This window comes from Amphiprion ocellaris, chromosome 16 (assembly GCF_022539595.1).
Source record: "Amphiprion ocellaris isolate individual 3 ecotype Okinawa chromosome 16, ASM2253959v1, whole genome shotgun sequence".
NCBI classification, from domain to species: domain Eukaryota; kingdom Metazoa; phylum Chordata; class Actinopteri; family Pomacentridae; genus Amphiprion; species Amphiprion ocellaris.
The window spans coordinates 23,060,298-23,076,250 of record NC_072781.1 but is presented as its reverse complement, the minus strand read 5'-3'; the positions used below and the strand labels follow the sequence as shown (position 1 = coordinate 23,076,250).

The window sequence follows — 15,953 nt, the reverse complement described above, 5'->3', positions numbered from 1 at the left end:
CCTCACAAGCATTGTTAAGAGCGTACTTGGCTGTTGGGCACAAATAAGCATCTGGTCTTCCCACAAACTTAGTTAGAAAAGGTATAAGAAGCCATTCTCAAGTCTTATTCACCTCAAAACAACAGGCATATTTTAACTTTTCAGGCAGAGACACACAGACACACTGGAGCCCTGGAGTCTATTTTATTTTATGATCACATAGTATCATCAATTTAGCCGAGAATTTCTCAAAGGTTTACAGTTAAGTCATTTTAGAAAGTCAGCGGATGATGTGTGTATTTTATCATTACAAAGTTTAAATGTGCATTTACCAGTGGTTGATGACCCTGGCAGAGTCATAAAATGAGGGGTTTTTGTTTAAATTTAAGTACTCGCTTCCTAATGACGCCTCTGCTGTCAATGCAGCATTATCCACAGCCCAAGTACTGCAATTAAAGTCAAATGAGCCTCATAATTTAAATCTGTTCAAAGAAAACATGGGCAGTTTGGGGAGTAAATGCACAGTGGGAGTTATTTTAATCTTAATTCATTGCAATATGTCATAATTTCCTAGTAAGATAATAAGCTACAATTCTCAAGCTACAATTTCTTATGACAGTCATAAAGTGAACTACTTACCTTGTAGAAGTTCATTATGTTTTCTTTTGTCAAGGTCTTCAGATATGCTACTTCAATGTTATCTGCAAGAGAACAAGGAATACAGAAGCGTTAGCATTACTGTAGTCCTTAAAACCTGATAAGTGCCTTTCAAAGGAGGCATCTTGGTAGCTTTGAGCCAACGTACTATAACACCTGAAATTACCACTGACCATGTAGAAGGACAGTTTATGACAGCATGATTTAAAAATGAGGAGGGATCCGTCATAGTGAAAGTAAGTCAGCTAATGCAGGGAAAGGGTTCATTACAGCATCATACTAGAACTGAAAGCACTGGTTGTTTTAAGTGTCTCATATTAGTGGGTTGCTTATTGAAAATTTTGATGATGTAGACTTTTCATTTTTTATCTCTGTATTTGTTTTTGTAATAATATAGCTCATGAATGCAATGTTTCTAACCATTTCTAAATTGTCCAGAACTGCACTAACAAGAAAGTACACCAAGGGTCAGTGAAACCTCTACTGCCCAAGTGTATAGGAAACCAAAGCTTTGAAAAAGGAACAAACTTCATCTTTTTGCAAAAAATGTAAAACATGATTACAGAATGAAGCAAAGGAATTCATTTCATTAACAGCAGTTCTTCTTTAGGTCATTGAAAGAGTGTGCTGTATGTTTTTCTGTGTCCTTGGCATTGAGCATGTTAGCTAGCTTCATTCTCCCAACACCCCCCTCCTTTAACTCGAGTATCAGTAATCACCACTACTCCCTTAGCAGCCTTTCAATGATGACATCACCCAGGGCTTTAGGCAGACTACTAGTGAATCAGGCCCATTACAATCTATTACTGCACTCAGGAGAGTGCTGCAAGGCAGGGGTGTGCTATCGCTACAGATTATAGCATGCTTTAATCGATCCCAATTTGTGCAGCTCTAAGCAACATCTTGCTCACCTCTGGGACCAACCGAAATATAGATAACTCTCAAGAACTTGCATTCGGCTTTCTCTGTTACACGAGCTGGTAGATCAGGAAGGGTGCATATGGCCTAAAACCTTCACATAATTAACAGTCAGCAGGGAGGCCTCACCTCTGTCAAAGTTATACTGCTGAGAGATGATCTCTCCCCAGTACTTGGCACACTCAGCAGACAGCTTCTTAGGCTTGTCCAGGCGGCGGATGGCCAGAGCCTGGATGTGTTTCTGGAAGGCTTCCTCGTTCATCTCCTCCACAGCTTTCTCCATGGTGCAGAGGAAGGCCTCCACTCGGCTCTCCAGGTAATGTGGCGCCTTCTCCGACTGGATGATGAAGCGTAGGCCTTGCACTCCGTTAGCCCGCCGGGGCCCGCTGAACACAATGTAGCCTGCAGGGTTTCAGAGGAGGGAGTATGTAAGAGCTCAGCAGAAAGGAGAGGAAGTCAGGTTAGTTTGTGTAGAAAAACTATTCAAAGGGCATTTTGTTCGCAGCTTTTAACTTCATTTTTAAATATCCATGTACATACACCTTTTAAGGGAATAAGAAAAACTTGCACTTTTTCTCTCTGTACTTGTCTTGATATTGTTTTCTGGCACTATTATTACAGCAGTGATTCCAAGGGAAAGTAACTCTGAGGCACAATCCATTCAACACTAAAGTTATTATACATCATTATGTTTGACAGCACTTTATATGCTTCACTTATGATTTCTGGTGATTGTAACACACTTTGTAATTGCTACAAGCAAAACAACCAAAAAAATAATGCCACAACTTAGTAGCAAATTTAATACAACTGCCAGAGTTTGTTCTTGTCTCCATACATCTTAAAAATCACACTGGAAAATGTTACCCCTGACATACACTACCAGTCAAAAGTTTCAGAAGAACCCAATTTTGCCATGTTTATTGGAAATTATGCATGTTAATGTCCCATTGTACTCTGAAATTAAAGCATAGAACAGATATAACTGTTGAACACACTCATGGCATTCTTTCCACAATGGAAACCAAATATTCTTCAGAAAGTTCTTCGAAACTCTGTTGCAGAAGTTACCATAAATGTGTGGCACTTGTAGGTTGCTTTGCTTTCACTCTTGTGTCCAGTTCATCCCAAACAGGCTCCACTGGGTTTAAGTCTGGAGACTGTTCTGGCATAGGTTGGACTTATGTTTTGGGTCATTATCTTGCTGTAGGATGAACCCCTGACCAATTAGACACATACCAGAGGTTTCTGCATGGCACTGCAGAATGCTGTGGTAGCTGTTTTGGTTCAGGGTTCCTCTCACTCTGTACAAGTCACCAACCCTGGATCCAGCAAAACAGCCCCACACCATCACACTTCCTCCTCCATGTTTGACAGTTGATGTCACACACTGAGGAACCATCCTTTCACCTACTCGATGGCGTACAAAAATCTTGCATGATGAACTAAAGATTTCACATTTTGATTCATCAGTCCATAATACCTTCTTCCAGCCTTCAGTAGTCCATTGGTGGGGTTTCATGGCCCAGACAAGCCTCTTTTTCTTATTCTGACATCTTAGCAAAGGCTTTCTTGCTGCAACTGGACCTGTCAAACCTTCAGGTCCAAGTCTTCTCTTCACAGTTGAAACTGAGACTTCTTACTACGACCACTATTAAGCTGTGTTTGAAGCTGTTGTCCTGTGAGCCGCCTATCACCAAGCTGTTGACTCTCAGAAACTTGTCTTCTCATTCTGTTGTGGCTTTGGGTCTTCCAGACCTCTTCCTGTCAGAGTTCCCCAGTTTCTGAGTGCCTTTTGATGGTGAAGAAAACTGTACTCACTCGCACCTTGACTTTCTCTGTAGGAAAGACCTACATTTTTAAGAGTTATGATGGTCTGTCTCTTCCATTGTTAATTGCCTTGACCTCTCCATTTTTATAGCAACACGCTACTTTCTGCAGTACAATACTGTTCAAATAATGCTCTTCAGGGTATGGTGCCACGTTGTGTTCCAACACTACTTTTATGCAGACAGAGGAGGTTGTAAGTAATCAAGAAAAGTTGGGACACCTGTAGGATTTGGTAGCACCAACTTTCATGGCTTGATCATCCTCCATTGCTACAGACCAGCTTTAAATTGTTAACTCATTTCTTTTTCCCTGAAAAAGGCCTTTTTGTATAATTCTGAAATGTACATTATTTTTCAGTTTTGGGTAACCTTACCTTTTTTTAAAATCTCTGGCAGTTCACCATTTACCTTTGTATCATTTCAAGCTGTTCAGTGGACTTCAACTACTTGAAAATGGAAAATTTTGGCCATTCTTAAACTTTTGACCAGTAGTGTATACTACATCAGTGTTTTGTGGCCTCACCCAGCTGTTCTTTGGTTCTCAGTGTGTTGAAACAGGGCTCAGAGATGATCTGACAGAAGAGCTCCAGCAGCATGTTGTCATGGGTGGTCTGCATGTCTGTCTGGTAGTAGATCTCAATGCCACAATTGTTGTGCACCTCATTCCTCTGCTGGTAAACATACCAGCCACCTGAGAGGAACAGAAGAATATTTGTTTATTTTCTTTAGCACTGTAATCATAAAAAAGCAAACGCATTCACTCTTACATGCATTACAGACACAAACTAGAATTACTGTCTACTGGGTTTGTTGTCTCTGTCAACCAGTCAAGTTGCACTTTACATCCATGTCTGTATACCTGATGTTTAGTAGTGTGTTCTGGAGTGTTTCGAAAGGTGTAAAGAAACACAATGAAATGTTATTTTTCTTTGTATGTTTCACATGTTTGCAAAATGAAGTTGTAGCCATGATGGGAGATAATGTGTTGAATATGGATGTTTCTGCAATGAAGCTGCTAATTCTGAAATGTGTGGGCCTCACACAGTTACGGTGTTGAAAAACTGACAGAGAAGTGTTTTTACAGAACATTATGTCCCAGTGAAGTAGACCTGTGACCTTTGGAACATGAAATGTCATCATTTCATCATGCTATCCTGTTAGACATTTGTGTGACAATTTATAACAATTAGCATATAAATGTTTGAGTTATGACCATGCAGACTTTTCTACCAGACGTAATAAAATTATCCAAGGTGTGCCTGATATAGTGCAGTCAGTGGAATGGGAATGATGGACAGACAATCTGAAAACAGTTTTTTCTTGGCTGTAATGAACAACTGTCTTGGAGATCTTCAGTTTTTTCGCTACCTGTCTCTCAGTCATGCCAATTTCCAGCAGTGCCAAGATGACTGCCTTTGTGGCTTCACAGAATTCTCTTGTTTCAGGCATTATGTGAGAGCTGACAAGTTCTGAGTTGTGCTATGGCTCGAATGTGAGCAGGAAACCACTCTAGGCCTTTGCATGTGCAGTGCTGCTCATGACATGAAATGGCCTCTTGCATACCCTGGGAATACAACTAAGCTTAAACATGTGAAATAGGACATAAATTATTATGTAATCAGCTTCATTTTCTGCCGGGTTTATTGTATTCTTTAGGTAATATAACTTTGGTGGTACCAGGCATTAAAATGAACAAGAAATTGAAGAAAACAAAGTTGATCTACTAATTCTTTCCATGGCTGTATTAGGGCATTTTATAGGTGATTTTATTTGTTCTATGTTTTACTATTTTCAACTCTCTTTTGCTCTCTTCCCTTATTGTACTGCTCAGGTTTTTTAACATAAAACAGATTACAGAACAGGTAAAAGAAAAAAATGATGATTTACATTTTTCCTCTGCTTCGCGTGTGCCAATTTCATTTAGATTACGGACCCTGTGAAAGTAATTCTGTTAAACATGACTGGGCCATGCTGAGATATGTTGAGAACTAAGCTTGTCATGTAATGCAGTGAGCATGCAAATAATAATCCTTTTCATTACCCCAAAATCCAGTGATTCATGAACTGAGATGAGCTCAAAATGAATTTCACTAGCCTAGCTGTACAACTTCACATAATCCATTCCTGGATGCATAATCAGGTCTTTCAGCGCTGCGTAAAGTAACTTGCATAAGAGATGCCTGCAAAAACACATCAGCTGATTCATTTGTAAGTGTGCAGTTGTACCTCAAGCACATTGCTTAAGCCACAGATAAGTGCTGAAATGGGAAAGTTCAGATAGAAGACAGTGGTGACACTCTCCAGAAAGGCGGAGACATTCTACTCAATGCCAACACCGTGCTTTTTTGCTGAGTGGCTCCAAATTGGTCTCCTCTAGCTTTTCATCTGTACTTTCAATTTTTTTTTGAGCATAATGTGGAGAGGAGCCATCCATTCTAGCAGGAGGAAACCTGGCTCCTTTTACACTCAGCTTCAGTTTGTATGAGTCCATTGTGATCAAGCTCACTTTGAAGGGAGGACAAGCTGAGGTTGGGTAATGCAGGTGCCTTTATGCACATGCTGACTGAACACTCTGGCACTGCTCTATGGGAGTGTTATGTCCACAGTCCTCAACATTTCCCCTAAGAGTCTTCTCAACGTGTCAAAATTTTTACTTAAACCGAAAAAGCAACAGGCAAACATTTTGCGCAGGTACGCTCACTGAATAATGAAAGCACTACTATGCCCTTTGGAAATTTCAGACTTAGTCTTTGAGTATTCTGTTGGTGTGAAGCGACAAGCTGTCAGTGTGGCATAAACTAGCTTTCAGCCAACTCAAAAAGAACCATGGCACTTTAAATACTGCATATTAGGTGAAGCTGTTCATTTTCAGACTGCACGAGAGAAAACTGCACAAGAGACAACTGCACAAATGAATGCTTTAAATGTGTCATCAATCATTTTTTTGAGCACTTAAACTACAGGTATGGTTTTGCTACAATCAAATAAAACATTATCTTTCGCTGTACATTTAGTTGTTCTGTAGTGTTTGCCCTTGTCCTGTCAGTCAATTTAAGAGTGATATCAGGCTCCAAAATCGTGTTTAAACATTGGGCTATCTTTCTAATTGCACTTAGATTACATGGTGCATTTAACACAGACAGATGTGTAATTGGACAGATTTGTGAGAACTTTCTGCTGTAAAGCTTTCAGCTGTCACAGTAATAACATGTTTCCTAGACAGACAGTCATTCAGTCAGTCATTTTAGAAGCCAATTTGGTGTTTATATCCGGTATGTCCTTCTCCTGCACTCCTGCTCTGTATCTGACTGGCAGTCTAGAGCCAAGCCTGGAAACTCCCTCAGAGACAAAGGATGCCTCCAAGTGGCCCTGCACAGCTCTGGTTTTAATTCTCCACATCATTCAGTGTCCTAATGTAATCAGAAAGGCAGTACAGGTGTTTTGAACTACATGTGTGTAGTTATTGTTTGAGCAGCTGAGGGGAAAGTGTGTATGTATTTTTCCAATGCCATCCATTTCTACTCAGTCCCTATTATGTTGCTCTGAGGTAAATGCTGGATGTTGAATTTAATCAGATCTTTACAAACGTAACACAGCGTCACTGATGACAAGGGCAACCGCACTATCTAAGGACCCTTCTGCACGGTCGCTGTGGAGACGGCCATGACTGTCGGATGATGATTAACAGAGCTGGTGTGTGTATGGGGTGTGGGGGAGGGAGTGCAGGACTTACCATCTGGAACCTGCACCTCTCTGTAGCGAATCAGCTGGCTCGGGAGGAGGGGCTTTGTGCGAGCGTGCTCAATGAGCGTGTCCTCCACCATTTGCATCATGCCAAGAGCAGACTGGAGAGACGATAGAAGGGAGAGAAAACACATTTTACTCCACAAAATCTTGGACAACAGTAACTTTACTCTCAGAAAAAAAACATTACACATGATTTAACTAATGTTCTGTCCTCTCCAAGAGTTTCAAATTTACCTTACTGTTTCTCTCTTCCTTAACTTGGCCTCTCTTACAATTAGTGTTTTTTTATGTACATTCCTGTGAATTGATTCAGACATTCCCTAGTTGGCTGAATGAGGTTGTGGGTTTTACATGACCAGAATTAACTTATAATGACATTGAAATTTTTCCTACTCTCAGTTTGTACTGCTAATTGATGGCACACAAGGGCGCTGCATCGCTCTCTCCACCCCCACATAAAAACTGCAGTGAGTGTAGTTTGAAGGTTATGAGATGTCATCAATGGGACTTTTGTTGCTGCAATACTTAAAAGGCAAACAGAGTTTCGTGGTGCTTGAACATGGAAAAATAATATTTAAACATCATTTATATGTAGAACACTTGTAAAATCAAATGCAATCCAAAACAGCTGTTCTTCCAAAAACTCTACTTTTACAATATCACTGTTTATTCCTGACAGTCACAGAAGTTAATCACATAATGTGTTTTAGCTTTGTGGTCACGGTACTTGGTGATTTATTTTACTGTACAGCTGTAGAATTGTCAGGGATGTTTCTACAATTAGTCTGCAGCCCTAATTTACAGAGAGTTGACAAATTAAAGGAAAACCCTCAATCAATGAGTGAAGAGATACATTAACTGCAGATGCTTCCACACAGGAGTACTGCACAGGACGATTAAGCAATTAACATCCAATTATACTCCGTGGTGTGAATAAAAATACTGAGCAGGCCCTCCTGATTCTGATTTTGTATCAAGATGCCAAGAGGAAAAACTGCAAGTGACTTCGAGAGAGGGTTCATTGTTGATGAATGAATGGCAGGTGCTTCACTCACAATGACTGATGAGCTGGCCAGTGTCTAAATAGGAGCAGTGACAAAAGAGAGAGCTGAATTTAGATCTATGGGAACGATATAATGCGGCCTGAAATTGTGGCTGATGTTGGATGATGTGATACTTGTGTATAAGTGCGATGGAAAACATAGCAGCAAGTCTTCGCCAGGTGACTGAGAATATCATTGCAGGATGTGATTAGACCGTCAGCAAGAACAGTTGACTGAACATAGAGCACAGAGAGAGGGATATCGTAGTAGGCCCACAGAGCATAAACCCCTCAATACAAAGCTGAATGCACATTTGAGAGCTCAGTGGTGCTAAAAAACACAGTCCTTGATCTACAGGGACATGGAAAAAAGTGATATGGTCATCCTTCACCATATTTTCAACAGTTAGGCAAGTGCGTGTGTGGTGCACACCAAGAGGATGGCATGGCCTCAATGCTGGACCTCTACACTGAGGAGATCCAGCTGCTCTGTTGTGGAGTGAGGAGCATTTTGCTGTAATAGTTTGGGTCCACTTGTCCCCTTAGAGGGAAGGTTCACTGCAGATAAATACAAAAGTTATTTGCAGTGATCACCATCTTTTGGCAAAACCTTTCTATCATGATGGGAGTTGTCTCTTATGGGACAACAATGAGTACTCTCCACCACCACCATCATCAAAATACTATTCCTCAAATAAAGTTCCAGAGTTGTGGAGAATTGAAGATGCTTTGGGTGAACATGGTGACCCAACTCCATATGAAGTCCATCTTTAACTATTATATCAGTGAGAAACAAACAAACAAAAAGAAATAATAATCATTGACAAACTGAGCATTAGAAACACAGTGAGGAAAGAATGAATAGCAGAGTTGTTGGCAATGAGTTATAGTGGCAGAAACAAGTTTTTCCAAAGGACAATCCACAGATCTCTTTATGGGCAATTTCACTGGCAGAAGATAGTTTGACAATAGGAAGTTCTGATGCAATTGTGAACTAAAGTCTCAGTAGTAGATACACTGCCAGTCAAAAGTTTGGGCACACCTCTGAAGTGAAAACCATTTCAGGTGACTACCTCATGAAGCTCACTGAGAGAATGCCAAGAGTGCGCAAAGCAGTAATAAAAGCAAAGGGTGGCTATTTTGAAGAGTCTAAAAAAATATATATAAAACATGTTTTGACTTCTTGCACACCTTTTCGTTTTACTACATTATTCCGTATGTGTTCATTCATAGTTGTGATGCCTTCAGTGAGAATCTACAATGTAATAGTCATGAAAATAAAGAAAAAACAGTAAATGAGAAGGTGTCCAAACTTTTGACTGGTAGTGTGTATCACATAATGCCTTCTTAGGTAAAAGCAAAACCATTAGTGGTGAAACACAAAACTGTGTGGTTTGAGCCTTTTTATTATTGAGCTTTTAAAAGTTACTGACCCAGTTTAATAGTCAGAGGTGTGTAAAATACCTTAGAAAAGTGGTTATCTCAGTAGTGTGCGTACATGGGATGGAGTTAAACTAATAGACTTTGATTTCAACAAAGAGTTACGACAGTCGTCAATGTGCCATCATTCATCTTACCATCTATAAAAGTTGGAACTGATGTTCAGTGTTTTTAAATAGTCTTTTCTCATCCTTGTAACTGGCCTGCTTTGCTAGAATTAATAATAATTCTTTCCCACATGAAAACATTACTACCTGATTCCTTATCCATCATATAGCTTCAAAACATCTCTGCCAGTCTTGCACTGGTGTGACAGAAGCAGGTCTGTATTGTTGCTCGATGACAAAATGGATCACTGCTCCCACTAGCGAGTCTAATTCTCTCTCCACCAGACTGTGACTCTGTCATCATTACAAGATATAAGGCAGGTGCTGTGACTGCTGGGACCTCATATAAAGCGTGACACGATCGCAGGATCTTATAAGAGGTTTTTGACAATAAGCCTCTGTGACAGCATAGGAGGACCAAGTGAAATTTGACTGAAAGGTTGTTCAAAAATAGAAAGGCGTATTTGATATTCATGAAGAAAAGGGCATAAACATGTTGCAAAACTTGATATGAAGGGACAACTGCACTATTACAAATTTAGAAATCAATCACAGCAATAAGATAACAAAATTCTAATTTCCCAAAGGTGGCAGTTAAAAAGAAAAAAAACAGTAACGCTGAACAAACCTCCTTTGTGATGTTGCCATGGAGAAGGGCCTCAATATGTAACCGTGACAATAGCTGAGGTATGAAGGCCTTGAGGCGTGGGAGAGTTACATCTGCAATACAGATCACAGACAACGATAATCAATCAAGGACCAATTCATCAAGCTGCTATTAACAGTGAATTAGTAAAAAAAAAAAATCATGATATAACTGTTGAGAGTGTGGTGATTTCATGATATAGAATTCTCCTCACAAAAAAGACAACAGTGGTCACATGTTAGACAGTCATGCAAGCTGGTGAAAATCGCACTGTTACATCAAGTCTTTCTCAATGTTGGCTGGCCAATCTGAATTCAAGCAACATCTGACCCAGATTCAAAGATGAGCTACAACAGGGACACACACACACGCAGACACACATACACTTTATCTAAATGACTGTTTGTCCAAGTAACACCAACACAGGCAGAGACAGGAGACTGACAGTGTCTTATAGACCCCAGGTGACGACAGGAAGACGGTGACACTGATAAGCGAACAAGCTGTGGCAATTGGAGGCCCAGGTGACCGAGCTACAGGCCTCGACCCTGCAGGTTCATTGAGCCTTATGTGCATCTGAGGATACTCTGTGTAAGCTCCATGGTAAAAAATAAAACACTATGCCCTTCAGGTTCCAGACTGACTCTGCAGAGAGGAAAGACTGCAGCTAGCGAGGCGTCTGCTGGAGAATGAATCATCAGCATTTAAATGAGGATAAACAGAAGAGAAGAAAGGACCCTAAGGTGAGAAGAGAGAAAGAGCAACCTTCTCTAAACTGTGAGCCAAACACTGGGGAACTTTAGTCCAGGAAGGAAGCCTTTGAACTTTTTCTCATCACCTTTCAATTAACAAACAATGGCCATATATTTGTCACGACAACTATGGTGTTATACTGCCTCATAAAAAACTTTTGTACAGCCCAAACTTCTAGTCTGACTAACCAAATGTATGCTGCAGGTGTAAGTCTGTCACTGGATGCACATTTCACACAGATTTCTCCTCCCCTTTCACTAACTCTGTGTTACCACTTTCAAAATCCACTTCACAACAGGAAACAACACCAACAACCTCCAGGCTAGCAAACTACCAAACTAAATATTTCAAGTTTGGCGAGGATTTGGATCATGCAGTGAAGCAGCCCTTGTAGTTTTCCTTTTTTTAGTGACTGAGCCATTTAAATCACAGTTCTCGCCTTCCTGTGTTCCACCAAACCAATTCCTCTGTCACTACCTTGAGTGAACACCAAAGCCGCATCCTTCACTTAGCTCAGCCCAAGACAACTGTGGGAGGTTTAAAGAAACAAACAAACCAGAATGTTTTTTCATCTATAGCACAATGATAATGAAGACTAGTCAATGTCTAGCATGAAGAAGGACTTGAATATGTGTTCATTCTGTACTTCAGTGAACTCTGGTCCACAGTAGAAAGTGGGTTAATAAGCACTTGTGCTGTTACTCTGAGAAAGAAGTAAAGAGAGAGAGAGATTAAGAACAGCATCTCACCATCTAGAGCCTCTCTGAGCTCATCTTTGGTCCAAGCAACCTCTGTCATCAGAAGACGGAGGTAGTACATGGCGTGCTGGTGAGGCTGCTCTGCTCTGAAGTTATTTAAAGACCTCATGTACTGTAGGGGAGAGAGAAGGCAAAGTCAGCACATTTACCAAGAACTAGAAGAGTAAGGTTACAGTACTAAAGAGCATTGGAATTACTATGTTGTAAGGCAGAGGGCTCTCAATATGTACACTACCGGTCAAAAGTTTCTCGATAGTCTCACTCTGTACAAGTCATTGACCCTGGATCCAGCAAAACATCCCCACACCATCACACTTCCTCCTCCATGTTTGACAGTTGATGTCACACATTGAGGAACCATCCTTTCGCCTACTCAATGGCATACAAAAATCTTGCATGATGAACTAAAGATTTCACATTTTGATTCATCAGTCCATAATACCTTCTACCAGTCTTCAGTAGTCCATTGCCGCTGTTTCATGGCCCAGGCAAGCCTCTTTTTCTTATTCTGACGTCTTAGCAATGGCTTTCTTGCTGCAACTGGACCTGTCAAACCTTCAGCTCCAAGTCTTCTCGTCACAGTTGAAGCTGAGTCTTGCTTACTACGACCACTATTAAGCTGTGCTTGAAGCTGTTGTCCTGTGAGCCACCCATCACCAAGCTGTTGACTCTCAGAAACTTGTCTTCTGAGTCTGTTGTGGCTTTGGGTCTTCCAGACTTCTTCCTGTCAGAGTTTCCTCCAGTTTTTGAGTCTCTTTTGATGGTGAAGAAAACTGTGCTCACTGATACCTTGACTTTCTCCAATTTCTCTGTAGGAAAGACCTACATTTCTAAGTGTTATGATGGTCTGTCTCTCTTCTATTGTTAATTGCCTTTTCCTTGCAACACATTACTTTCTACAGTACAATACTCTTCACATAATGCTCTGGAGGGTATGGTGCCACGGTGTATTCCAACGCTACTTTTATGTAGACAGAAGGGCTTGGAATTAATCAGGAGAAGTTGGGACACCTGTAGGATTTGGTAGCACCAGTTGTCAAGGCTTGATCAACCTCCACTGCTGCAGAACGTTGTTAAGCAGAAGTTGTTTCTTGTTCCCTGAAAAAGGTTTTTCTGTATAATTCTGAAATGTACAATATTTTTCAGTTTTTGGTAACCTTACCCTTTTATAAACCTCTGGCAGTCCACCACTTACCTTTGTACCATTTCAAGCTATTCATTGGACTTTAACTACTTGAATTTCAATGAAAAACTGGAAAAACTGGGGCATTCTAAAACTTTTGACCAGTAGTGTATGGGTTCGAGTTAGTTGTTCAAGGAACTGCAAAATTATTTGTTTGATGGCCCATAACATCTCATAACTCTGTAGTGGTGATTGAGTTGCAGTCAGAACTTACTGCTTCCTTGATGATGTCAAAGCGCTTCTCATCTATCTCAAAAGTGGCCATCTTTTCAATGATCTTCTTCAGCAGGATGTGCTGTTTGTCACTGTAGCCTTTAACAGACAGCTGCAGCAAACAGTGACAGAAGACAGGTGGTACATAACAAACAGAGGGAAAAGGTAAGATCATAAACGATAGCTTGACTTTGTTCAGGTGTTGATTTGAAGGTTGACCATTAACCAGTAAATATATGATTGTGGTGTATCCATTTAATATTATGTATGACAAGGTAATTAGGAGCTGGCAAACTATTGTCAAGAAAATATTGCACAGATTGAGATCCTCATAAAAACACACACACCTCACAGTTAATTATAGAGCAGAGGGGTGTACTGCGAAGCAAGACAAATTGGTTAGCAAGGAATGTTAACGAAAGATGGTTCTCTTTTAACCTGCTATAACTGATGCTACACAGCTAACCTGCTCTGGAGGAGGTTCAGGTTAGAGTTTGGGATTTAGATGAAAAAAAGCATCAGCCTTTTAATTCATTTCTTGATACTTTAGTAATGATTTTAAGAACCACCATTTTGATACTCAATATCACTGAATCTGGTTTTAGGTTTTGTCAAACAAGCTAATGCAACAAGAGCTTGGCTATGTCAAAGTTACTTTTTAGTAAACTTCTCAAGTCTGTAAAATTCCAAAAAACATTCAGCTTGGACTACATTGAAGGTGATTCCTATCGACCTTTGGTGGAAAAAAAATGTACGAGGTCTGAGGCATTCACTCCAGTCAGTCAACAGTCCTAAAAATGAATGCTGACAGTCAGTATATATGTAGATATTTTACAAAGCTATATACCCTTTTATCTCAGATAATGTGATTAATATTTCAATGTAATGTTAAGTTCTGCATCATCACATTTATACTCAATCAGTATAAGCAGCATCATTTCATCTCACTGTCAAAATCATTTTGGCCATAGTCTCTTGGGGAGACAGAACAGAACTCAGTGGCTGATGAGATGTTTCTATGCAAATTAGTTTTGTAAAAATGGAAGGAACATTCAAAGTTATTTAAAGCCTCCTTTTTGCAGTGTCATGCACACCTTATGGCCCTTCATGATTCAGCAAAAGCCTTCCACTACATGGCTATGCTCTCACACTCATCCCATTGCTCGCCTCTCCCTGCCCCCATCCAAGTCCCTGCAGTGACACCTGTTAAAAGTAATCTCTCCTAACATCATTAACCTTGACCAACGGCCAGCCACACCGATACTGCTGACTCAAATCAATTACCTCCAGCCCATCACAGCTACACAGATAGTGTGGTGAATGGCCGTCTCTAAGGACACACCACAGTCATGAATTCACTGGTGAGAGGCAGCTAATGAAAGCAGGTTACTAGGTTATGAAAAAGGGTGCAGCGTGTTCGTGTGAAAGTTAGGAAGCAAGAAAGAACAGAGCAAAACCACACCACTGCAAACAGGTAGTTTTGCAGTGTAACATTAGATTTCTGAGACACACACAGTTGATCAAACTGCTGTATTCATAAACTGAGTAAACAAATTGGTGTCTGACTGACTGAGCCACTCCTAACGACCTAAAACCTACCAGACACAGATCCACTTCCAACATCCTTTTTGCATTTGCATCAGCAAAAATGTGACAATATGTCAAAGAATCTGCATCAATTGACTTTATTCATCGTGGTCTGTGACAGCAATGCTTTTTCGTTTGATGTCTGTATGACACTAACAATAAATGTTAGAGAATGGCAGCCAAAAATATTATTATATAGACAGAGTAGGGAGAATCTGGATATCTAGTATTTTTATTGCTGAGCATTCACTGTCTGAATATAATAACCTGAATGAAGTTCGGAAGTGAAACTCTGAGATCATTCTCCAGAAAGTCTGCATAAAGTCTTAAGTTTATCACTTTTATTGCTAGCTCTAGAATGAATTATATAAATTATCTAATTCATTTCCACACTAATCTTACAAATAAAATTGCTGGCAAGCCAGGAGAAGTTAAAAAAAACATTGTGTATATGTGTGTGTTCTCTGATAAAATATAATGTGGAAATCTCTAAGACAATTCCTTGACTTAAATATTTTAGTCATAAGCACAAATATAATGGCAGCACAGTAGCTGATAACACTTTCAGATGAGTGTGTGCAACCATCCTTCAGTCAAGTGGCATTATGTACACCTTTGATTGGAATGCAGTTAGATGCAGCTCACCTTGGACAGGCAGGATAGCACTTTACACAATCACACTGAGCATAGAAAACCAAGCCATTTTCACTTTGGTAAAGCCACAGAGTGGACCCTTCCCTGGCGCCCCCACTTCCCTCCAGACTTCAAACAGCTTACTTACGAGGATGGCATTCATCCCTGAAGCTACGCCATACACCAGCCCGGCCAGGCGGGCTGCATATGTATACTCTTTTAAATCATCCTTCAGTAACCTGAGTAACAAGTAGGTCATGTTGCAGTGCTGGGGATCTGCATAAAGGTAGCGACTAATGGAAGGAAGAAACAACAAAAAAAGAGCAAAATAAAGAAAAACATGTTTGTTGGGAATGAGCGGTGGTTAAGACTTAAAAAGACAATACACATATGAGAAGAAGGACAAGAAGAGTATGTATATGCAGCCACGTGACCAGCTTCTTGTTCCGCAACATTTGGCT

At 40.3% G+C, this 15,953-nt stretch overlaps 1 protein-coding gene across 3 annotated transcripts in view; it reads right to left on the bottom strand.

Moving 5' to 3' along the window:
* ide (insulin-degrading enzyme) overlaps positions 1–15,953 on the bottom strand; it is a 37,288-nt gene that overhangs the window by 6,378 nt on the left and 14,957 nt on the right. For 2 of the 3 annotated variants that reach the window (XM_023276661.3, XM_035951175.2), the window contains exons 16-22: positions 13,274–13,384; positions 11,868–11,988; positions 10,348–10,439; positions 7,117–7,228; positions 3,907–4,074; positions 1,684–1,956; positions 619–680 (exon numbers count right to left, since the gene is read on the bottom strand). In XM_023276661.3, the coding sequence (XP_023132429.1) occupies positions 619–680; positions 1,684–1,956; positions 3,907–4,074; positions 7,117–7,228; positions 10,348–10,439; positions 11,868–11,988; positions 13,274–13,384 (939 nt within the window). Of the gene's footprint in view, positions 1–618; positions 681–1,683; positions 1,957–3,906; positions 4,075–7,116; positions 7,229–10,347; positions 10,440–11,867; positions 11,989–13,273; positions 13,385–15,640; positions 15,786–15,953 lie in introns of all 3 variants that reach the window. The other variant, XM_035951174.2, reaches the window with a different exon arrangement.